This window comes from Anticarsia gemmatalis, chromosome 11 (assembly GCF_050436995.1).
Source record: "Anticarsia gemmatalis isolate Benzon Research Colony breed Stoneville strain chromosome 11, ilAntGemm2 primary, whole genome shotgun sequence".
NCBI classification, from domain to species: domain Eukaryota; kingdom Metazoa; phylum Arthropoda; class Insecta; order Lepidoptera; family Erebidae; genus Anticarsia; species Anticarsia gemmatalis.
In genome coordinates, this window is record NC_134755.1 from 11,962,946 (window position 1) to 11,989,448 (window position 26,503).

Here is a 26,503-nt window from a genome sequence, read left to right on the forward strand (position 1 = left end):
GAAATTAAATAGCCCTGCGTGAGTTGTCAAATAATTGCCCGAATCCAATTATATGCGTTTTTAAGTGATAGTCAGATTCACAAACATTCTCATTAAAAATCGTGCACTCAAACCGCTGATGGAAGCACGAAGTATCGTGAATTATATACTTTAAATAGCAAAGACAATTGATCTACGAGCTGGCATATTGTCACGACAATACTTGAATAGACGGCTGAGTGCAGTCGGGGAGTATCCGGCGTTTGTAATAGAGGCGCCAGCGATGCCAATTGTGTGGGAGACAAGTGACATTAATAGTGCTAGTGCCTGTTTAACTTGATGAATATAAGATTGCGTTCATTAGATACCATGGATTACCAAATACTATGAAAAATTACATTAGAATTATTTGAAACTGCTATGTGAGAAATTTGGTTTTGAATTTATAATTTTTTTATACGACAATTAGCGGCCCGTTCGGAATTTTAGTACGTTGGTCCTATTCCCGTGAGAATTTAGATACCATCGATCCCATGCAAACCATGTCCCAACAGTTACAAACATATTAAAAAAGAGAATTATCCAATTTAGTGTATTTGTTCTAAAGTTTTATTATTTCAATGATTCATTTTTATTTATATAGATTCCTGTTTGAACTTGTCTTTAAAGCATTTTGGGAAAGTAATTTCCTAATGCTGGGAATAGGTCTTATATTAATCGGCTGAATGTATATGGGTTCAGAATTGTGATAAGTTTGATTTAAATTGGTCGTGTACAATGAAGATAAACATTTGCAGTCAAATAGTCAACTAGCAGAAGTAAGCCAGTAACAGATACAGATCGGCCTATATTATGCTATTGTACCAATAGAGTAATCTTGATGGTTCATTAAAATAACATTTGGAACTACTCTTTAGGTACAGCAGAAACTATTTATCGAAAGTTCCAATTTGTTATTTTCGCAGTCGCAAATAACAACACAGAACAAAAGAGTAATTATATTCTGACATTTAATTAAGATTTACAATTTCATTCGTGAAACAAACAGCGAGTGTGGGTAGATAATAATTAAATTTCAGGTTTACATAAAGTTGGCAACGAACTTTGATATTAAATATTCTCAATGGAATTTATTACGAAAAAATAATTTCAACTTCTTTAATTTTGAAGTTTTTTGGTACCTATACGAGCAACATAAAGTTGATCCGGCAAAAGAAGTATCAATATAAAACAGGTTTCTTTGACACAATTACATGACCAAATGAAATGGTTCAAATCATATAGATGTAGACTGATGTAGACAATGTATAACGCAATACGCAAAAAGATACAAAAGTAACGAATTCTACTTGTTACCTACGAAACTTACCAAATCTGTATCATTAGAAGTAGTGACATCATCTAGAGGGTTCCCATTCTCCATATCGACACCAGAGTCATTGGGATCACCCCTCCTCCTCATCACATCGGTCCTGGTGAGGTCATGGAAGTTGCGCCTCATAGGATTGAAGGCCATCCTGAGGTCTGTTGTGAAGTCATCGTACAACTTGAACTGGTTGGCATTGAAATTATCGTTGTCCAGAACATCGTTGTCCAATGATATCCTGGAGCGATCGCCTCCTTTGTTGATGTATGACACTTTATAATAGTCCCTCGAACTCATTTTGATTTCACTTTAGTATATCATTGTGTATAAAGTCCTAGAATTGCGAGATTGTTACGGTTATGGGCGTCGGCAGCCAGAAATAGGATGTATTGGATACCATCGTGTACCTACTGAGATTATATCACGGTTAGGGTTGCTGGATTAATGTGTTTGGCTTGTAGCGTCAAATTTTATTTGTAGGTACATCTTGTTAGGCACTTTGCCAAACGAATACTAGATACCTGCAATAGAACGATCAAAATCATTTTAAGATTTACGGTCGTTTGTGAGGCTAAATATAATGCAGGTCAGCTAACCCTAACCATGGTAGCGAACACTTAAATCCCAAAACGTATATCGCACGAAATAAACAAAGATTGTTCTAGATCATCAAAATGGGGTCAGTACATCGAATTTAGAAGGGCCCTCATGGGTTACGAGTTAAGATTTTATTGCAGTCATCTTTAATTTTACCGATCTATTGTCTGGACGGTTGCCAGCGAACGTTAGTGCATAGTTACAAAGTTGTGAATGAAAATGTTTACAGAATTTCTTTACAAACGTGAATAATTCGGTCACGGTTGACGCGATACGGTGGACTAATTATTTTACTATACTATGTTAATGTTAAACAAATAAAACTAATTCAGACTCGAATGTTTGACGAAGTTTTGGCGTACAGCTCGTAAATGTCTCGGAAATTGCTATCAATGTTTACATTGGACTTAGTCAAGGTTAGAGAAATACATTCAGAAACTTGTGTTTTCTTACCAACAACATAATACTGAGATAACGACGTTATTTTAAGTAAATTTTTCTTTTATATCACAAGGCCTTAGCATAAATGCATTAAACTTAAGATCGATAGCGGCTTATCGGGGACCTTGGTTGAACCAAAAATGGAGACTCCAACTTTGGGCCTCAATAAAATTAATTTTCAATCAATCATTATAATATGACATGGCTACATAGTTCTTTGTTCTCATACACACACACCTGCTCTGCTCAAAAATAAAGTCTTGCATACATAGAAACCTTGCGTGTCTGAGTTCTTTAGAGTATGCGTAGTCCCCAACTCGCTCTTGGCCAGTGTGATGGACTCAAGGCCTAACCCCTCCCTCATTACGGGAGAACTTGCCCAGCAGTTGGACTATTTTTTGGATTCATAAATGTATTTATTGATACATAGAACGGTAAGAAAGTTTACTTCAATATCTTGTTATTCGGAAACTGTGTAACCAGTATCTAATTATAGACACCTACCTATACATAAACTCTAGTAAATAACTTTGACAGTTCGTGACGTCATCACAGTAGACGTACTCGGCAGTATCAGGCACTGGATTAGCCTTAACGATGTTCAGTATTTGTGGATTATAATTAAAATTGCACGCACTTGTAAGTGATTTCGAGTACATTCAGTTTTTTAATTAGTATTAGCGTGTTGCAGTAGCTAATATGCACGCAAACTATTTAGATGCAGCTATTCAATGCTAAGTTTAATGTTGGGTGAGAAGTATTGTAAGACAAAGAAGATGAATTTTTCATTATTATCGCTACATTATTGTAAAGAAAAAACCCATTGCAGCGTCTGTCAGCCAGTTAGCGATAAACTCAAAATCTTAATGAACGAATTTTTATGCAGTTTTCACCATTAGATGGATGTGGTTCTCAAAGGAAGGTTTAAGTGTATTATTGTTAAAGATGTCCGGGCATAGTCGAGGTGGGGCTGCTAGTTACATATGTATATTTATTGCAGTAATCCTAGCAGGTGGCGGAAAGGAAAAATTTAAGCGAGGAAACAATGTTTTTTTTTGGTGCCCAACCCGCACTTGGCCAGTGTGGTGGACTCAAGGCCTAACCCTTCGCCCTCGTTGGGAAGAGATTGTTGCTCAGCAGTGGGACAATAAAAAAAAAATTTTTTTTAGAAATATCAGTCAGTATGTTAATTAGGTTAGTCATCTTAAAGACTATTTTCGACTATCACTCAGTGAACAGAATTTTATCTCAGTCCTTTCATTTTCTTTTATTGTATCTCATGATAAGTAATTATGTAACATTATAAAATAATTCATCGTCAGTTACTATGTACTTTACAAAATCACGTTATACTTCGGTCCAGTAAACTGTAGATAATATTTTTAGATATAGCAGAGTAAATTAGTTTACAGCCTACGAGTTTCATGCGATAGTGAATCATCTTCTAAAATTGATTTATAACACCGTAAAAACCATCTGGTATGTCTGCCAAAATGTATTATTTAAATGAGACATTACTATGTCTCTAGGCATAATAATTTTATCTAATGTTATATAGGATTTTATGTGAACATGCACTTAACTGTGGGTAGTCGGACTCATGCCCAATTTCTGAATACATTTAGCGGTAGTTTATCTATTCAATAGCCTTTTTTATATTGAATAGATAAACTACCGCTAAATGTACCTCAGAAACCAGGGGTCAGTCAGCTTGCGCCCACGGTCAGTGTAACCTGTGCCGAAACGTCCAGCAACTCAAGGTGCAAATGCATGTTGGCGATCAATTCCCATAAAAACATGCAACACAAAAGTTTAAACGTTATAATAGTCATTTTAAACAATAATTTGAAACTGTTCAACATTAAATCAAGAAAGTTGGTAAACAATATTTCGATGTAATGTCACCTCAGTTCAATATTGTTAATGAATTTCGTCAAGTTTTAATAAGTAGGTGTTCTTAAAGTAAGCGTATCAATATTTCGTCGAAACTTGAATAATTAGGGAAATGTCTAGAATAATCACAGTCAGATCTCTTAGCAATTATTTAACAAGGAACGAATGTTCATCACTTCTTAAAATGTTAAGATGCCTGTCTATTTCTAATACCAGAAACATCATTATTTGTAATATTGTGTTACTCAAAGCAATCTCTAAAACATTACTGGCATAAAGTTAAACGTAGACAAATCAAACCTTATGACGACCAATGAAATAACGATAAGGCTACCAAAAATTAAAAACTAATGTTTGTTATTCAATTCGCGCATCCTATTATATCGCATCACATGGTTGTATATCACATATCCCTGCCTAGAACTTTGGGTAAAACAGGTATGATGTTCAAGGAAAAAATGTAATTATAATAATGCCATCTCTTTCCCTCTCCACAAATGAGCTGAACCACCACTACACTAGCCAGCTCTCCGCAGTAAGCTGAGCACTGCTAGTTATTTCAACCGCCGCTCGACCCAGTTGCCGAGCTTTGACGGCAATCCGATGGCCCTCACTCCCCGAGGGAAGCCCTCAAGAAAATCAATGATGACTTTACAAAATGGAGGCTGGTATTTGGGTGAAAAGTTCCACGGTTGAGCTGTCTTGAAAGTAATGATATGTGTTGCGAAGACATTAGGGTAAAAGGACTTAGAAGTTTTAGAATAATATTTAGAGGTCTTGTTATGTAGCTGTATGAAGTTAAATAAAAGTTTGCATACCCCTATTTTCTTACAATCTCCTTAGAACGATATAAAAGAAGAAGCTTTAATATTTAAAGGAATAAGCATTGGTTTATGCCCAAATGTTTAATGTGTGCCAATTTCTTAATGAGTCCTATTTTATTTCTATAAGTCTCGAAACACAAAGTATACATACATTCCTATTTTTTTATACTTTTGCCCAGAGGAGTTGGCAGCCTTTGATCTCTGCCAGAGTAGGCAGAGATCAAAAGTAAAAGCTTGTTATAAAGTTTAGTGCCTATCAAAATCAATTTTTTTTTGCAGTCAAATACAATAATTGCAAAATTAATTAAAATAATATTATGACCACAGAGTACAGTAATTAATAAGTTAAACCCTTGCGTAATGAGGGCACCACAGAATTGACATTTGTCAAGCTGTGACCGCGACTCGCATTATTCAACCGAATCGTTGAGGTTTCTGGACGGAGGTACTGAGTACGGTTTGGGTGGAAATTTAATTAGTGTGTGGCTTGTTTTAAATTATAAAGTGCAATTTAAATATTTGAAAATAATCATATAAATACTAATATTATAAAGCTTAGGAGTTGTTTGAACGCGCTGATCTCAGAAACTACTGGATCGAATTGTAAAAATATGTCCATGTAGAATAGTTCATTTATTGAATAAAGCTGCTGGCTATTTAACATCACTCTATGACTAAAAGGAGCGGAGTAGTAATAAAAATGTGGTGTTAAATAAGAGCGCAAAAGACATTAATCACCTAGATTTCTTTTAGCCCCATCATTAACCAGCACAGTAATTTTTCCCTTTTTGCACTTGAATTAACTCAGCCAAAAAGCACAGTTTAGCAAAACAAATAGATTTAATACGGAGTCTTCTTCAAACAATAAAAATAACGATCGAATCTATAACAGAGATGACTCAGTCAAAACAACTCCTAAACAAGTCTTTTATGTACTACTGTGGGCGACAATCCATTTAAAAACCCCATTGGTTTCCATTAGCTTTTCTGCAAATGAAACTCAAGGTTAGATGGCAAGATAAAAACTATAAACAAAGTTGGTTAGACGGCGGTTCAATGAACTTGTTACGTAAGTGAAAACATTAGGTAAAGAGTTAAAGACCGTTTGATTACGTGGTTGGTGCACGAATTATACGAAGCTGTGGTTAGGAACAGTACCTTTTTTTTAACGTGGCTAATGCATTAGACCTGCACTCTGGGTGGAGTGAAGGGTTATGTGGGACTCTCCCGCCTGAAGTGCGGGCATTCCCACTAAGGAATATACAGTACCGACAATATATAATTATGTTTATTTATACATGTTATATTACTGTGTTGAATTGATAATACAGAAGTAGTGTTTTTATTTACCCTTTTCTTTGGTTAGTTTCCGTCATATCAATAATTGTGTCTATTCCGCGGTTGTTAGTGTAATCGACTGCTGATCATGAGGTCCAGGGTTCGATTTCCGGGTCGGGTAAAAGTACTATTGGCCTATTCTTATTAAAATTGGAATATTAAATTTCTCTATAGTAGTCCGCAGTTTGGTAACGTGCCCAGTAAATGGCAATAGGCTCGCTCCTTAGATAGGAGCCATTGAAACAGCTCGGTTTAGTTTCAATGGCGAAACTAAACCGAGGTGTATAAAATGGGTATATTTCATTGACCTCGGCCTAAGCCTTCGGATATACATACGAGATATTATGTTTGTATAAAATAGATTATGTCAGTATATACAGTTTTGAGCACTAATATGTGTACGTTAATATTCGTGGTCATAATCTGGGGGCACGGAAGTGCCCCCGCAAGTCGAGCAAAAAAAAAGCGGCACGGCCGTAACATCCTTTTCTCGAAGCAATTCGGGCTATTTTTGACACCCCTATAATTTCGTTGTGGATAAAACAAGAAGCCTGGATTTTCAGCAACTAATCAGTCATTGTATAAATACGGTATATTTAAAATTTCAGTCAATTTGAACCGGTAGTTTAAGAATGACAACTTGTTAAAATTTTGAATTTTGTCACTCACTGATTCACTGATTCACTGACTCACTGACTCACCGATCATCAAAAGTCTAAGGTACTTCTAGCAGACTTAGAAGCTTAAAATTTAGAATACAAATAGGGTTTAGTGTCTTAATCATGGGAAAAATCTAATATTTTCTAATTTCGGTCCAGTTTTCTAAATACACCAACTGCAACAATAACTTTGTAATCCCATATAAATGTATAAGATTACAAGGTTACATTTGCAGTTAATGAATTATTATTACTGTAGAAAATAAAATAAATAGGTGCAAATAGGTACATACTATATGAGGCATAACGGGAGGGGGTATAGGGTGGGCAAGGGTGTTTAGCCCATGAAACTGAACAACATTCCCATAGGAAAATATGTTGAATTATGAAAAAATAACGTCTGTCCATACAAATTGGACTTATGTTCGCTCTACAAAAAGAAGTGAGATGCCATCAAAAACATTCTGTAAAAACCTCAAGTCTCGCCGTAAAAAGTTGTGAGATCGATATAATACCAAGTCGATTAATCTATTTAGTCTCTACTTAAAGGACCTTCTGTCTTAAGTTATTACGTATGTTATTATCATGCCAATTAAAAAAAAAAAACCTTTAAAACAAAAAGATCGACTTGGTCATCGCAAGAAAACACGAATTCGCCATTAACATTTCAGGTAACTTCTCGTCGTGCTGTGTAGTGTGATACATACTAATAATGAAATCATGCGATGGCCAGGTCGGTCTATTTGTTTTAAAGGTATTTTTTTTTTAATTGGCATGATAATAACATACGTAATAACTTAAGACAGAAGGTCCTTTAAGTAGAGACTAAATAGATTAATCGACTTGGTATTATATCGATCTCACAACTTTTTACGGCGAGACTTGAGGTTTTTACAGAATGTTTTTGATGGCATTACTCTTAACAGACCGTACACAGGTTCGAGTTTGCTTGACAAGCTGAAACTTTTGAAGCTTGCAGCGATTAAACTGTTCAACTGTCTAGTAATGTTAAAATTAGCTCCTAAGGGGAAAGCAAAATACGGTAGCTGGATTGTACTAGAAATTGTTTATAAAAACTCAGACGAAGCGATATAAAACTTGCAAACATATTAATCTAATTTTATAACATCTATTTATATCGTAAATTGTTTGTCTTCAGAAGATTCATAAAGACCGCATTACGTTTATAAACGATCTTAAAAACATTTAACTTCTAAGAAAGTGTGTGTAAGTTTTGTACGTTTCTCGCTATTAAATTCCGCATGAACAACCTCCCCAAAGTGTAGCGAAACTTTTGAATACACATATTGTGCAAGTAGAATTTCCTTTTAAACTCCATTGTGCAATACAATCGACGGCAAAAGTGCATTCCCTCCCAAAAGTTACACTTCAAAGAGCACGTGACAAAAGGAGCTTAAAAATTGTTCAGAAATATTATTCGTAACTATGCACTTTTGTGCATGGTTGTACATTTTATATAGCTGTATTTGTACAGTAATGTACGGTCCTCGGAAAAAGTACATAGTGATGCCCCTAGCAATTTTGCGTTCATATTTTAATAAGCTCGCTGACATGTCGACGTTAACATGTGAAAATGTATCAAAGAATATTTTTCCACGCTCGTGCACTTTTGCTTCCGACTGTACGTATGTAGGGAGCTTTGATGCCACAGATGCTAGTTTCAGTAACATAAATGTACGGAGTACAGTCGCGTACATATAGTTATAGGTATCGGTAACGGCAGTTGTGCAACTCTTTACGACGCTCTGAAGATAATGTTTTTACTTTTATGGTAACCTATTGCAGTTGGTTTTGTTTTGAAAGAATATTTATGGAAGATGTAAAGTTTCGCCAAAACGGTGCTTCAGACAAGTTTGGAACTAATGTCTTAAAAAATCGATGTATAACACCGAAATCCAAAAGTAATTATTTCCTTTCACAGCAAACATTACGCAACATTCTACGATACCTCTCACAACTGTTTTATAACTTTGCATTAAAACATTTAGTCACACTGAAAAGCAAAAGCATGACTTATCAACTGAAAGACAAATGGATACAATCACACATACTAGCATACTAGAAACCAGGCTTTATAAAACACCGCACGAAGCAAAAGCAATACATCATTGAAAAGTCCAATCACTCAACGACATAGCCCAATTCCCCAGAGTCCTGAAATAATCACCAACAACTTTAAATTAATGACCCTTCTCCGACATCCAAGGTTCAACAAACAATAGAATCGAACGAATAAATCTCAATGTTTTTAAAACAAGCTACGAGAGAGGAAAACGAATGGGAACGACTGACAGATTTGGATCTGTGACAACCGTCACAGGAAGAGGGCTACTCTAAATATAGTTCGTTAAACAAACTCCTGACGATTTAGACGATGCAACAATAGTATTAGAAAATGCTGAGTTATGGGAGTTGTTCGGGATTTAGAGATTATTTTGACTACACATATGTTATGAATGGAATTCTTGTTTTGAGAATTTAAAGTCTTATCTATTGCTCGGAGAAAGCTGTATTGTGTAAAGATGGTTATAAAAACGTTTTTAATATTTACTCCCGCTTATTATGATTGAACGCACAATATTTGTATCACAACGTTGTATGCAAAATTAAACTAGCAATCTCGACAAAACCAATCCATGCAAGCGACGAGCACACGAGAAAACCAGAACAATATGGCGTTACAATCGTGAGATAAAACAAAGAACGTACAATTTCATCAGCAAACGTAACATGTAGCGTAAAAACTTAGAGCAAACATTAATCACGATCATTGGGAGAACAAGAGTGCTCTCTAGCCATTAGGCACATGAAAGCCGAGCCACTTACTCTAGTGAAAGTGTTATGGTATTTCGCGATGCACCCGGTCATTATTGTAATTGGAGTGAGACGGTCTAGACTGGCACAGCTCGATGGATGGGGTGCAATGATCGCGGGCCATTCACCGCGATCGCAAACCATTATGGGCGCTTAGAAAACACAGTAATTGGTGTTCTGTTGATGTGTTTTTTATGGCGTTTTGAGATAATACATCGCTTTAATAATGTTACTGTGTCTAATTTTTTGTCGTTTATATTGTAATTTCATTTATATTCAACCACAGTGACCTTATTAGCTAAACAGGCGAGTTTGCTAAAAGCTTTTACGTAAATTACGCCCACGATTTGGTTGTTATTTTAGGTCCCATGTGATTGAGGTAAGTACATGTTTTAAGCGACCTTTGACAAGATAAGCCAATATTGGCATTTTATTCATTAGAATATAGGTAATCCCTTTGGGTCATGGAGGTTTAAGGGCTATTGTTACGATTTAATTTGATGGCTACCACGATATTTTAGATGCCTACACACTTTAACTGTAAGTCAGGATATCCGACACTTATCCATAAGCGATAGAGCAGTTAGCTCATAGCACAGCAGCAAGCGTTCGAATTTAATATACCTAGTAAGTATATAACATCGATATCAAAACTTAACTCATAAAAACGCAGAATATAAGTCGTATCTCAAATCTCAACATCTCAATTTTCTTCGCACATTTCAATGCTTATCTCGAGCAACAATATTTTCCATACAACGTCAACATTAGACGTAGGGCTTCGTCATCAATGTCACCTACATAGATAAACCGATCGATAACTATGCAGAATTATCTGCACGTGTGGGATGTTACATGTGTTTGATTAGTGACTGGTTTTTGCCCGCGGTCTCACTTAAATTTCGTAAAATTATATTAAGTAAATCACTTATTTTTGTTGATATTTTTGATAGCCGTTAAAACTATTAAATCTAGCACTAACTCGGAAAGAAGGTAGAGCCTTATGAGAAGAGCTAGCAAGAAACTCGCTTCCGTAAAAAGAACGAATTTGAGCTCTTCTCTTCAGCTCTACGAATATTAAGCCTTATCACTCTGTCCAATACCAGAATGGTTTGATAGCAAAACAGACAAACAGACATAATTACTTACGCATTCCTAAATAAATAGCATAGACACATACTATGTGGGTGAGAGAAGTACGACTAAAGAGCGACCAAAAAAATAAGGCATGCATGAGGTTTGTTTTTTCTTAAATTCATACAGTTCGGGTACTGAGACTGATATTAGCGTGTAAAAAGTCGTATGGCCATATAAGCTGTACACGCGAGTCTATCACCCCTTTTAGAGATTTCTGAGTATAATTAGATTGTCAGAATTTAATTAAAAATGAGACAAGTTGTCAACGAAATGCTAGATTGAAATGACGGAACACAAATAAGTCAACTTATATCAGAATAGAAAAAATGTTTATGTTAACCTTTTTTTTTAATGTGATGTAATAAAGACACTATGTCTTTATCATTTTTAGTTCAACTAGCTTTGTCCGCATCATTACTATCTATTACTCGGTGGTTTAACTCATATTTATGTCTGTTTATCTGTAGAATCAACCATTCTAAATTACTTGAACCTTGTAGTTTTTCACGAACTTGTTTGTTAGTCATCTCAACGTAAACAAATTAGTTAACAAAACAGCATAGAAGGTCGAACAGGTTAAACTTCTGTAAAACAATAAATAAAATCTCACTAAACTCATTGGTCAAGGAATTCAGGAAGCTACTTCTAGAAATTTTAATAACAAATTTTATTTTGCAGTTCAAAATAATGCCTTTTCATATACGTTTTATATTCTTACGTTGAACAATTTTTACACAAGGACAGGCCGTTTTTAATATCGTCATTTTAAAAAGGTAAGCTACCAGGATAAGCTTGCATATTTATTTGACAGAATGACACGAATTCAGTGTCCTTTTATATAAGGAAAACAGATGGAAGTACGTGATATTTATAAACTAAGCACTTACCAATATTACATTTTATAACATTTTGTTTGAGTAGCTTTATTAAAGTGCTCATCAATCAAATGAACCCTACCTACATAACTGAATCACGAAAGAAGTCTGTTGTAAAATATTATAGGCGATCGTCCAATTTTTAATACAAACGATTGCAAACTGAGCGTAGAAAATTTAAATTTGGTATGAAGATTCATTAGAAAGTATACTAGAGCACTAACTCCCGGTTTTTGAGGTACATTTTTCATCTATTCAATAGCGTATAAACTCACATGAAAAAAAAAACAGTATGAATAGATCTACCGCTAAATGTACTCAGAAACCGGGGGTAAGAGATAATTTTTGAAAATTCCCTCCTATAGGAAGTACTCCTCCTCCTATAGGAATTCCACGCGGGCGAAAAGCCGTAGTAGACATTATAAGATTTATAATATAAAAAAAAATATATATTTATTTCTCTTCAAAGGTAAGTACAGTTTTTCAGTGTTACAATGAATATACAATAGAAAATAAACCTTTCAGAGACTTGGAGCCTGTACTTGTGTATACCATATGATTGAAAATTACGGTAAATTCACTCTTTGTATCATTGACTATCATAAGTGTCAGCATTTGACCTATATGAATAAATGATTTGATTTTGATTTAGTAAAGAAAAGAAAGATTGCGTACTCACTCGCTCATCTATCACTCGTTGTAAAAATCACATGATGTTCCTAAGATGAGTGTAATATCTAACAAATCTCCACAATGTGAACACTTTCACTTTACTATTACTTTGCTTACCTCTTGTGTTTAATTGGCGTGTTAAAACGCTTCGGCTCTTTGTCTCTTTTACTTTTAAATGTGATTGCAAATATACTTGTCTTGATTGTAAATAAATCGAATGAGGTAGCACTATTACATGAAACTATTTAGACATCTATATCTATTTCTTGTTTGTTCATAGTATCATTTTGTACAAGAAGTTTTTTTTTCTTTCTTGCTGTAAATATGAGTTTCAAAATACAATTTTCTGAAAGGCTTGCTACAAACATATTCGATACATTTCAATTTTTATCGTACAATAAAACAGACTTGAAGCAATTACTGCACTTGTGCCGATCGGATAGTAGTGAAGTGCTACTAACATAGTTTTAAGTTATATTAACTAATAACAATATGTTATACTCAATATATATGTTAGTTTGTAAGGTATATATCTATGAGCCATTGTAGCATGAAAATAAAATGATTTATTATTATTATTATACATTCAGTTGCTTCGATGCCGAGCGACATTATTTCCCGGACATTCATCTACACATATTCGACTTCGCTGCTGAACCGAATATGTGTGCAGCAAGTCTAACTTTTGCCTCCGACCGTACAATATTAAAGTCGTCAAACGCCGCTAAAGCTATCGCTCATTGGAGCGTGAACTCAAAACGTTTCAAGTTATATTTGGTACCAAAATTCTTCAGTTGGACGTCTTAATGACTTTCCGGTTTCAACGTATTAATAAACTTTACTAAATTAACGATATTTCCTCTGTTACTAATTTGTATGCACCTTTTAGTATTACGTAAGATAAAGTTTAAGAGATAAGTACAATTGAATAAGGATTCTAATTCGCATTGTTTCGTTCTTTTAACCAACTTCAAAAAGGACGTGGTTTTCAATTAGACCTTAATTTTCTTATGTATGTTACCGCATAATTTCCGATATTGATAGTTCAATTTGAAAAATAAATGTTTAGAATCATGTTCTTTGGATTGTGATGATGAAATTATATAATTCTGAAACACAGGTATTACAACATTCATGGTCTAAATAGCAATGCAAAGGCGATACTGATAAATCGAAGTGCAAACTACATCGTATTTTCCTACAATCGCCGATGATAGATGCTCTTGGCTTCCTACCAACAGTGAAGACAGAATACCTGTTTGTAAATAGTCCATCACATTACTAAGTCTCAGTTAACCTATATAAGATTTCTAGGAATCGTACCGGGTCAGTGCATCTAGGCTGCAATGCGCCAAGCGTATTCTTGGCTCCCCGTGCGACCTTCAAAACTAATGCTATCTCTATTTTAGAGGGAGAACAGATACAATTTAATTTAGCCTTCGAACGGATGCACGAGATTCCTTATTTGCATTTTCGGGATGGTTTTCGAAATCGATAATACTGGTTGCGTTGCTCCTGCATATCATTCTAGCTGTTTTTGGGCTAGATAGTGCTAGTCGGATCAATATTCAACTCTGGCAATTCTCACTATCCCTTTAAAAAGGATCCTATTGTATTAAGCTTTGCCAGAATAGACACTTATCCAAGCAAATACAAAAAGGAAACATACAAAGCAAAAATAAGTACTCTCAAAGAAAATTGAACAAAGCTTCAAACCATGAACTGAAAATTGAAAATAACAAACAAGAAGAAAAAGCAGGGCGAAGTTTTAAGCACATCTCGCCTCCCACAACTTCAAACTAGATACCAATATAGAGACGCTAGACCACACATTGAGTATTGAGAACGACTTGTGTACATGTTAAGGGGGCTTTTCCACTATAGATACAGCTATGCTGCGAGGATGTAATCAAAATCATTTATTCATTTAGGTTAAATGTTGACACTTATGATAAGTCGTTACAATTACAGAGTCTACCACTAGCTCGGAAAGAGTAAAGCCTAATAAGCTGTGAAACTATGTGACCGTTGCTGCTGATACTAAGCTATGAAGGTGTGAGTAAGATGTGCCGCCGCAAAGTAGCTCTGCAAATAAAATGCGCAGCTCGAGTTATGCGATGTATTGATAGAAGGGAAGCGGCGAGGGCGGTTAAGCATAGCACCAATCCAGATCAGGCATCCATGGCACAAATCCATAGCACGCATCCTTCCATATTAAAAACACATCTTCTCATCTTGAATTCTTTTCCACCAGTGCTTAGCCATATGCATCAATGAACATGATTGGTGGATTAATTTAAATAGGATTAACGTGAACATGCATTTTACCTTGAAATGCCTAACGTTTCGGAAACGCGAAAGTTTAAAAATTATGATGATCGGTGGATATCAAAAGCATCTACAGCAACGTAGAACATCTCTGATGGAAAGGCACCTTAAGAGTATGATTGATAGCGACGACAGATGGAATAGAACTGACAACTAAATAAACACAAGCAGTAATTGAGATTTATATCTAAGAATTATTTCCTCATCTGCCTCAATTAGATTGTAGAAATCTGGAGAGAGCTCAAGTTATTATGTGGCGATATCATTAATCTGTCGTTTATTAATGTGTGGGCAGTCTCTGGACATTGGCAGAGAACATGGGAATATGAGAGCAGATAGTAGGAGCTACCGGATAGATTTATTGGATTATGATTAGGTAGATGTTTCTGGTTGTTGACATCAATATGTTTCTAAAACAAGAATATTAATTCGTAACAAGAAATGTCTAATACCTATATTGCAAAGATTGTTTTTATCACACAAGATAAATCGCCTCACAATTTTTACTGAAGCAGTCTGTGTAAAGACAAAGGAATTCTTAAAAACGATACACGAATCGATTAGTGAAAACATTCATTGAAATCGACGAATATATTAAGATACATAACAAATATCAGTCATTCAGATAATTTTAAAACATTTTTATATCGACAAAGAATGCCAATATAAATTCTCGTTTTAAACAGTGTTGTGAGTGAATCAGACAATGGGTTTTTGTTCAGTTCATTATCAACAAGTGATAGAATCTTCTGGAATGACGAAATCATTGTTGGAAGTATCGAGTTTGAATAGAATTAGCATAATGCGTCATGTGCAGCGAAATCTATGCGTGCACGCATGTGAAATAAAATTGTAAGTGAAAATATGCGTTAAACGCTGCAATTTACAGGTGGAACTAATCGTTTGTGGATTTCATTTGTGTGTACTTGGAATTTGTGCGACTGATTTTAAGAATTGGTAAACTAGCAACTAGATGAAATGAGTGCAACCTTCTTGGTTTAGATGAATATACGTCTTTTTTTTTAGTGAGTGAATGTGACTACTAAACTCGAGCAGTCATACTCAGGCATTTCGTAGCAGAGTTTTAAGTTCTTTTAGTCTCGTAAGATTCCACCCATTATATCATTGTTGACATAACTTTGGCCGAATTAAATAGCTCAATAAAATCTCCAATAAACATCCTGGACAGAAATAAAAGTGAATTTATGACATGAACAAACGTCATAGAACATTCCCGTCTAAGCTCGGGAGGACGCGCCCGTAATTATTTTTTATGAGTTTCCGAAGCGCGTAGTTTAAAATTTACGACGAATAAAAGACATATAGTGTGAAAGATACGTTGATTGGCCTTTAGAAGAAAAGTCAAGGGTTTAGGCTTGAGAAAGTCACGGCCGACGCGAATATGACCTAGTACTTGTTTTTAGTAAACAACTTAATTATTCATGCTTTTCCTTCATACAATTTAAATGAGCTTTTTGTTTCTGTAGAAGCTAGAGCCCGACATGACACAAATAATAAAATTTCTGCTACTATCACAGATGTTTTTACCCAAGCTTCAAAGATTATTTTTCAAAACGGAAACTGCGCTCAGCAGAGATTTTCTCGTGGAACATAATTACATTTTCAAAGCGAGGGATGTCGCTGGCAGAAGCTAGTATTGAATCAAGCGTAATTACTGTTCGACGCAGTGTGGAAATGAATGCAGTGATCACGGAATATTAGCATTTTATTATACCGTCGCGGTGCGGTGCTGCTCCGTGCTGCAGTACTTCTGTCGTGATGGAAATAGCTTACTTATATTTGTTGAGTTAATTAAAACATCGTGAGTTTAAGGTCACCATTAACATAGCAAAGAAGGACCAAAATTTAATATCAGAAAGTGAATCATGCTACGAGATACAATGAATTTGATCTAAGTATTCTTTAAAATAGATTAAAAGCATTTTTGTTATTGGTAATCTAAGAAAGTTGTTGGAAAATCGATGGAAATTCGCACTCATAGACTTTGTCATGAACAGGCGCTATTAGTATTCCTAGCTCTTACACCCTAGTCATCTGTCACCCTGCATCACTAAATAAAACGAGACGCCGGTAAAAATGTATGTATGACGAATTTCATACATTAACATAATATTTTCCACCATTTTTGTTAAAGAAACTGTAAGTAAACGGAACAACGTTTTGACTTGCCTTCGCGTAACGCTACCACGCAAATAAGTCGTTAGCAGTTAGTCTTGTAACGGAGAACTATAAATTAATTAATGTTAATTAAACAAAACTGCCTTTAGGTTTTTGTATCGTGTTCGTGGTGTAAATGTTGTTGGCATTTGCGTTCTAAAATTAACAAATTTTATGCAATGAAAGCTAATACGCAAATTGCTTAAATTACTACTTTCAGAACATTTGAGTCTGCGATAGACGAAATAGTTATCTGTTAGCATATCTCATTGCATGAAGAACTTATGTATGGCCATCAATTGTTGCTATGCTATTGTTCAATCAGTATGAAAATATTTCTATTCTGTCACAAAGATTTTGAATAACTTTAGATATAATGTTCGGACATATTGCAAGAGTAGTAAAGAATGCCTATTTCTTAGTAAATAACGAACTCAACAGTGTAAAATAATTGGTCTAATTAAAACCAAAAATCTCACACAAAAGATAATTACACCATAACCCTATAATTATAAACCATGTATCCCGTTAGCCACACAATCACTTATACCACAGTGTTACCAACATCCAGGGCAATTATTGACATGCAGTTATGCGTACCGTTGTCCGATCGTTGAGCATGGGGGTACTATTACGTGTCATGGTATGCTTGCGGAAATTGCACGCTTGCGTCATTGATTCTGGAGGAAGTGCGTGTGTTATATGCGTGTTTTCTACTGATTGGGAATGTTAGCAGAAAATAATAAAGAAATTGTAGATAGATAAGCTACCTAGTCCTTTTGTCGTGATTTTGGACAAATTTAGGTTTGCTACACACCTATTAAGCCAGTATCTATCGTACAACAAAACCGACTGCTTTTCTTCGCCTTGTGCCGATCGGATAGTTCCACCACATTCGGTTTGGTTTAGCCAAACCAAATGTGTAGATGTTGCATCAATGATATTATAAATGATAAATGTTAGAATATGTGCGCAGCAAGCCTCATGGACTTGAAAATTATCAACCTATTTTGCAACCCACAACCCACAGTAATTAGGTTATGAAGAGCTCACCATAAACCCTGACTAGCAGCATATAATATGATCAGGAAATCATGTAATATCTCTCTATCGCTCAAATGTTGTAGGCTGTAGCTATCTAGGAACTGTAAACGACACATTCAAAAGTTTATTATTCTGCGTAGACCATGTACCCACGCACTTTATATCTTAATGAATAGTCACAGTTTTTGCAACGTAAACTCCGAGAACGTAAACAATTTCCTTACACATAATAAGTAGAACTCAACACATAACAAAAAGAAGTAATTATACCAAAAAACTTAAGAGACAATGAACGCTTACTTAATAACACATAAGAATATTACGACATTTATGAAGGAACTGGGTGCTGAACAAAAAGTGTCACAATGTGATATCTATGTAAGCTATGTGAATATCTTTGTTTCGTGGAACAGCGTTTCTAAAACTTCCTTAGTCGGCAAATCTCTAAAAACGCAAGCAGAGTTAAAGACCTCCCTAATAGAAAACGCAATAATATTATGATTAATTAGATCTGAAACTGCGATTCCCTAGAAATGCAGGCGCAAATGAAGGATCCTAATTAAAAATATAGAGGAGTATGATATTTTTTTATATCTTAAAGAAAATTACTTTTCATACCATACATAAATAATAACTTTAACATTCTAGTTATAGATAAAAGTATTTGTTACAGGTCTTGGTGGCATTTACTTATTAATTCAAATGTCCGTGGATATAATAATGTCGGTGGACCCCCATACAAATACTTGGGGGACGCAGGGGGTCTGCGCCGCTGCGGACAGGTTAAGAAACACTGTCTTAGAATATTCGGTTCCGTTAGCGTGGTTCTGTTTTTTGTAGAGTAACAGATGTAACTGCGTGTGATAATAAAACAGGAAATGTTTGCGTTTCACACTGCATCTGTAATTAACATCGGTTTCTTGTGTATGTGAGATGCGGCGGCATTATTCATTCGATTATCATGTTTCAGCGCTACTGAATTTTTCATTATGATCACAGGATTTTACAATTCATGTCATTTTGTATCCATTTTATAGATCCGTTGTCTTCTCTTTTATGCAATAGCATCTCTCTAGAACGTCGCGTCAGTCTCATACGATTTAATTTATTCATCTTTTAGTTAACTAGTCTTATTTTTAACTTTATTTATGACCCCTAATATTAATTAAAGAATTTTGATAGAAAACATGTTGTACCCACTTTTCGTAATGCTGTCTTCATCCCAGAACAAGAAAAAAAGAAGAATATTGATCTAAGAATCATACTACTCATGTTTACAATAAGGAAGATTTGACTACTAATAGTAGATTGCTGGAGGCCACGAATAACTAGTTGAAATCAATCAATCGAAGAATGTTGTATTGTTCACTACCACCTGTCGGCCATTGTCTTTTAAAAACAATCGAAATAAATACTTGCAAAAAATAGATCAACGACTCTATTCTCTGCCGACTTTATTATATTTTCAAGCAGACTTCATAAGTATAATTTTTGGAAACATTGATACAGATTAGAAATTATTTATATGGATCTCTTGTTGTATGGTTCAATAAAAAGATATACGTCAAACAAAACTAAAAAAAGAAAAGTTGTCTTTACTTCGATAAAAATTAAACTGAAATAGAATCACGAAAGCTTAAGAATCCTAAAGAAAGTAAAGTAGGTACATGAAATTAAAGGTATAGGTGTGTAGGTATCTTACACAAGCGATAGAAGCTAACACCAGTATTGTACAGCAAGAGACAGAAAAAAAATGTAGGCTAACACAAAAAAACAAAACTAAAACAATAAATCCGCGAACTAACCTCAAGCTCCAAATACCGTGTCTATTAAAAATGAAAGTAAACTCATAGTAAGAGTATAACATGACAACACTGCAAGTACCATGATGGTAACCGGTATATGACCTGCATCTGTTATGTGAGGCAGACGTAACTGTTCAGATTATGAATGGATACCAGTACTATTGATAGGTAATGGAGAGATGTTTGGGCTTGAGAGATTTTTAAAGGAACAAATGTGAAGATGTCATGTTGAGTGCGGTACTGTCACAGATCGTCTTTGTATGTATTTTTCTCAGGGGATATACTTATATCATTATCCAGTTATAGTATGATGTAGCGCAAGATGTATAATTTAGATTTTCTTAATTTGATATTAAGATCTTAATATCGAGATAGTTTTAAGTGACTTGGCATTTCATTAGAATGGTACAAGACTATCTATTGCAAAATCTATTAACATTCACAAAGATTTATCTTCATCCGGATAATAAATAAATCCTATAAAGTTTTCTCTATTGCAATAAAAAACGCGTTTAATTTCAATAAAATTTTCTCTTCCATTACTTAATCATTTGATTAAAATCTGAACGATACAAAACTTAGTGTATCGAATGAAAAATGAGATGTATTAAGATTTGTTGATGCAAATAATTTGTTCTGTTGAATTAAAGTGAGAGTGAAATACGCGACCCGTAAACCTTAATAGAAGAATAGTAATGAAGATACATATCTATTATAGCAAACAATTTGTAACAAACATCAATCAACTGTGTTGCGTAGGCATTTGAATAGAAAAAAAAATAGTATCGTTTCTATACGAAAGAATCCGCATAAGGCACTAAGCAATCAAAAAGTACAAAAGAATACTTTCCTACAATAATAACGTACTCTTGAACCGTAAAAGAAAGTTTATAAATATGATACTCGCAGAAGCCTCGGCTGTTTATATAACGCTTAGATAATTATATTGTAATGTTAATAAAAAAAGACTACAATGTATCATAATTAACCTTGAGAATACTAAGTCTCGAATATTCTAAATATGATGGTTGACGTCTTAAAATACTTATTTTGTATAGTTTTATTATTTGAGAGCGTTGGTTAGGAATAATATTCTTGACGTACCTCATTAAATGAATGTAGATGACTTTATTATGTAAGTTGTTTATAGTGTCATAGAATGGGACCCAAGTTTGGTCCTTGAAGCACACCGAAACTACTAGCTATTACGGGCGATCGATCTTTTATCTAAGATCTTTAATACTATAACAGGGTATCATAGGAACAATGCAAAGGCCTTGAATGCTGACAGCCATCAAACACACCATTAATAAGTATAAAAGATTGTAGTTCCCGTGGAAGTGTTGGCAATTTCCTGAGCGGATGGGGTCAAGTACTGTCGACAATCACGGTGATGCCGCGAGAAGATAGGAAGGAAATCACGCCCTGAATTTTGGACTCGGAAGTCGACGATCGATGAGACGTAATTTTACTGATGGTAGCGCTCCAAAAAGTACGTGTCATGAAATAATATTACAACAGACACATAACAAAGAAAAAGAAAATACTTTTCCTTCAATAAGACAGCAGTAAATTCGATAAAATGACAATACGCCCGTTTCCAATAACGTCGTCAACCCATAATCACTGAACTGTAAAGATAACAGGCATGAAGGAGCCACAATATTTGAAATACTCACAAAGCGATTCCAATTTAAATGACTACAGTAAGTATTGAATACAAAGAAAAAGAACAGGTACATTAGTATGCAAAAATGATATTGGTGACCGCACGCCTTCATAGACCCGTAAAAGGTGTACGTTTGATAGTTGCATACAAATCACCGAGTGGGCTGACCGACAATGTTCAGTGTAATGAACGACAAGTGGGCGAGACACAAAGAACTTACGAAATTAGATAATAAGACGTAATATAAGGAAAAGATTGGTTACTTAGTTGTTGAGTGGAGAGATGATGGTTTTGTTGATTAGATTGTTCAGGACAATTGAACTATTAACTTATTTGTCAGTGCTGATTTCGTGATAAAGTTGATATGTTGACGATTTGAGCGAGAGAGGAAATGTTACATCAAAAGTGTCTTGACAATGTTTAGGGGAAGAAATCTTTATGAGTAATGTATAATAGAATACGGGAATTAACGCGAACACGCATTTTACCTTAAAATGCCTAACGTTTCGGCGCAGGTTGCACTCGCCGTGGTCCCAGGCAGACTTACTGGCAGCTTCTAACTATCGAAAAGGCACTTTTTTGGTCCTTTATTGATTTCCTTATGTCGAACTAATACAGCCACAAATGTTTTTATGTAGATGAGGAGTTTAATATATCAGAAAGTGTTTGTAAGATTAACGACGTAATAATAGACTACATTATGTTGCCAGCAGTAATTGTAACCACTTTTACTTCTATCCTGTTTCAACAGGCCGGTAGTCTAGCGTATAATTTATATTCTAATTTACTGGCTAAGCACTCGAAGGCGATTATTTATGTATAAATCGATAGTGCCGATGAAACTATTACCCGTAGGCTTTTTTAAGGAAAGCACTGATAAAACTATAACACTTATAGAGGCAAAATGAATTCTATGTAGACAACAATAAAGACTATTTCAGATTTTTAGAGTCTATATAGGAGATTTATTAAGACTGTCTAATTACTTCAAAACGCAAGTTATAGGCGCTAAAAAGAAGCAAATGTGCCTAACATTATAATTAAAAACAATAAATTATTCTAAAAATATTCCAAGTGCAGAAAAAGCGAGTTACGCAACGCAAAATTAAAAATAGAGGTATATAAATCATGATATTCTGACAAACGTTTCGAATTTTAGCGTATAATTGATTGTTCAGTGAAAGTGGAGTGTTGCTAAAGTAAAATCTAAATGAAATGAAATAACAGATGTAATCAATGACTGTGCAGGAGACAATACCGTATTATTTGTCACTGTACAAATTACAAGCGTTGCGTAAGAAGATGAGATAATGGCCCCGTGACTGGCCGATATCGGCTGTGAGAAATCTAGATAAGTTGTTTTTGATACGGCTAAAACAATCTCTATTTATTTCCTCTCGGGATTTACCTGAAGAACTCACACTTCGAAAGTTATATACCTACTTAAGGATGTCTATAAAATTTGTCAACTACCATCCACTGTCGAGCGAAGGACCTCCTTCATTTCGCCACTTCTCGCAGTCGAGAGTAAGTCTCAGTTTCAACAGTACTACAAGTTTTTGAATGTCATCCGACCAAATACCAAAGTAACTTAGTATTGCTACAAATTGAACTTCATAACTAAAGATAGATACGATATTGACATTCCAATTAAGTGAAGATAGATAACAGTAGAAAGAAAGGTCCGTGGCAGTGAGTCATAAAACAGTTCATCCTTTTAAGCTTGAGAAAATATTATTCGAGAAGACAGTAAGCGGATTAGCATCAGAATGTACACATTTGAAAATGAGATACAATATACATGAAATGTGCCCCGTCTGGTATAAAGATGAGTTGGTATTTTATAGGTTCAAAATCATTGTTTTTTGTTAAGCTTTCGACCGCATTGCACTGATCATTAACAAGAAAAGTACAGTATTGTTATTTGAAAGTTCAAGTTATGAGTGTCAACGCAAAAATTCATCTTCCGCGAACAATTTTGACGATCAAACTTTACTAAAAAATGAGCTCTCATCATTAAAATCACTGTGACACAATTATGTATCCACATAAGGTATAACACCTGAGACCGGTCTCGTTACAAAATGTGAATTTGCCCAATAGGGTCGAGTGGGTCGTGTAAAAACGTCCGTCTGACCGAGGACCGCAGACCGGTCGCTCGCGCCTACGACCTGACTCATCCAGGCTGTGATGTAACTATGCGGAGTGTGGGATGATGCACTTTATCGATATGCCGGTGGAATTTATACAGGGTGTAAATGACAGCTAACCGAAAACTTTACTGGTAAGTTTGTGACACTGTATGCGCGAAATTTACTCCAACGATATTTCTCGGAAATGATTGGTTCCCGAGTTAGTCATTTTTGAGCGTTCAATGTATAGTGAACAACGCGATGTATCTCCGCGCATGCCTACGAGATTTCTGGCGGCGGCGCCGGCGCGCTGAGCGACGACATGTCGCGACGCGTCGTAGGTACGTACGCGTACCACCACGTCTATGCGCTCACTAGTATGCAACGCTATCATTAGATAACAATCTTATGTATCGTTTATGGTATCGTAAGTAGGCCCGTATGTTACAATAGCTCATAGTAAAATTGTAAGTAGGTAAGTACCTACTTGGCTTACGTGAAATCAAACAATAATAGCAAAATGTAACCAATAATAAGGAAGTGCTAAAACAAATTGTTATCAATGTCTATCAACACGCAAATACCTGGTGTATGGCGAGAGTTTGAGTACCTTTGGATCCGGACGTACAGGTGCAGAGCACGCCGTGCACTTCCACGTGCTTCACCATACATAACACATCAACATTTCTTCCTATTTACGAACACAACTGCACTTCGAAAACAATAACAACAAAAATAATAACAATAAAAACACTAACAACTCAAAACCGGAACAATAACAAGTAATAATAAACAGTAGTTCACACACGACACGACGAATAGGACATAACGAACGACACCGGTGAAGAGCTTCCGTCTTCCGCGAGCGAATTGCTCGAACTATCAAAGAGAGCCGCCGGCGCGGGCGCCTCTCCGCTCACTCGCGCCGCCCCTCGCCCGCGCCACCCGCTCCCTCCGCGCCGTCCGCGCGCGCGCCGCCGATTTGGTGACGAGCGACGAGTTAGGATCCCAGCGAGAGATTAGATTCAATAAAATATTGATGTGGCATTACTATTTTTACTTGTCACAGTTGTTACTGGTTGCATTGTAGTTTTATTCAAATACCGAATAACATTACAAACATTATTGATTTAAGTTTAAAATACTTTGATATTTATAACATAAAATCAGCTTAAAGTAAATAAAATAAATACGAAACGTTTATTTAATTAAACCATAAAAAATGTAGGTACATAACAATGATAACAATCAATATCCATTAATATTCTTATCAGAGAAACTAACTTATCATAATTCATAATCCCCGGAGAATTACTTAGCATCCATTTTGTCGCATCCCATCTATGTAACATCCACGCGCGGTCGCGGCGTCACGCTTCACTACGGCCATCTACTTTTCGAGTCGCACCGCGCTTGTATGAAGTATGAATGAGCGTGTAAATATCGAATAGAATTTTGCAAGAACAAATGGAACAAAGCGACAATACCTGTTAAATTGTTTATTAGAGATTTTTATAGCGCTAAAGAATATCAATAGGATTTTTTGTTGTTCTGTATGTATTTGTACGTGTAATAATAAGATATCACACATTTTAAATCTTATGAATTTACCTTTTATCGGAGAGCGGGATAATTATGTAATTTTCATTTTTAACATAGAACAAATACTAAGTAACGCTGCATACTAGTGAGTGTGAGGCTGACAGCTGTGTGCGTAATCGTGTCTGTGTGGCGCGCGTAGGTACGCGGCGTGCCGCCGCCGGCGCGGTGTCGTTGGCCGCGCACAGCTGATAGCGAATTTATACGTTGTTTTAATCCATTGCTGTTTTTTGTGAAAAACAGTAATATGATGGATTTTTTTTTCATATTCATGTTGCATTGTGTAGTATTAACGAAATAATACCAGAAAAAATAAAAAAAAACGCATAAAAAATCGGAAAAATCAAGAAAAAACCGATGAAAATTTTCAACGCCATAAGCACCAGAATCGTGTCTAAAGTCATTTTTTTTCGTTTTCGGTAGGCTGTCGTTTACACCCTGTATAGAGGGTAAAAGTAAGGTGTTTCTATGCAGTTATGCGGATAGGTGTGACTTTGTGAGTCAACGAAGTCTTGTTACATCGACACCATCCAAGTAATCCCCGATTTTTAACTAACCTAACTTACCTTACCTTAGTAACTTATAAAACGTGAATTAAAGAAATATTACTTTAATCAAGAGTAACAAGTATCGACGATAAGCATATAAAATAATGGTAATTTGTGACGCTACAATCAATCTTCTATTAAAAATAAGAAAAATCACGTCCACCGATAAGAAAAATTTAATCGAAAACATGTAATCATAGAAAATACAGCTCAAACAATCTCGGGCGTAAAACGCTGCAACGAATACCAATATACTAAAAATGAACACCCTTATTTAATTTTAAAATATGAATCATACCAATAACAATCCCGGTATTCAACACTTCAATTACTGGAACGAAACAATACGATCTACAGTGATTGTTGAGGCCGGCGCCACTCGCTTAGCTACGCTCATAAACATTGTTTTTGGAGTGCATTTACAATAACGGACATGCCGAGCGCATGACGACGGGGTTACAAGAGAAACGTATTTTTCAGTACCTGAATACTTGCCGTTGTTTTTACATCGGCTTTTGAAAGTGGCCCGGTTTGAATAAATACTGTAAAGTTTTGTGTTTTAAATTCTGCAAACGTATTTGCGC

At 35.3% G+C, this 26,503-nt stretch overlaps 1 protein-coding gene across 6 annotated transcripts in view; it reads right to left on the reverse strand.

Moving 5' to 3' along the window:
• LOC142976396 (uncharacterized) overlaps nt 1-26,503 on the reverse strand; it is an 83,827-nt gene that overhangs the window by 15,558 nt on the left and 41,766 nt on the right. The window contains exon 2 of one of the 6 annotated variants that reach the window (XM_076119722.1): nt 1,349-1,679. The exons of 3 other annotated variants lie outside the window; for them this stretch is intronic. In XM_076119722.1, the coding sequence (XP_075975837.1) occupies nt 1,349-1,642 (294 nt within the window). In that variant the 5' untranslated portion in view covers nt 1,643-1,679. Of the gene's footprint in view, nt 1-1,348; nt 1,867-24,382; nt 24,522-26,503 lie in introns of those variants that run through there. 2 more of the 6 variants (XM_076119727.1, XM_076119721.1) reach the window with 2 other exon arrangements.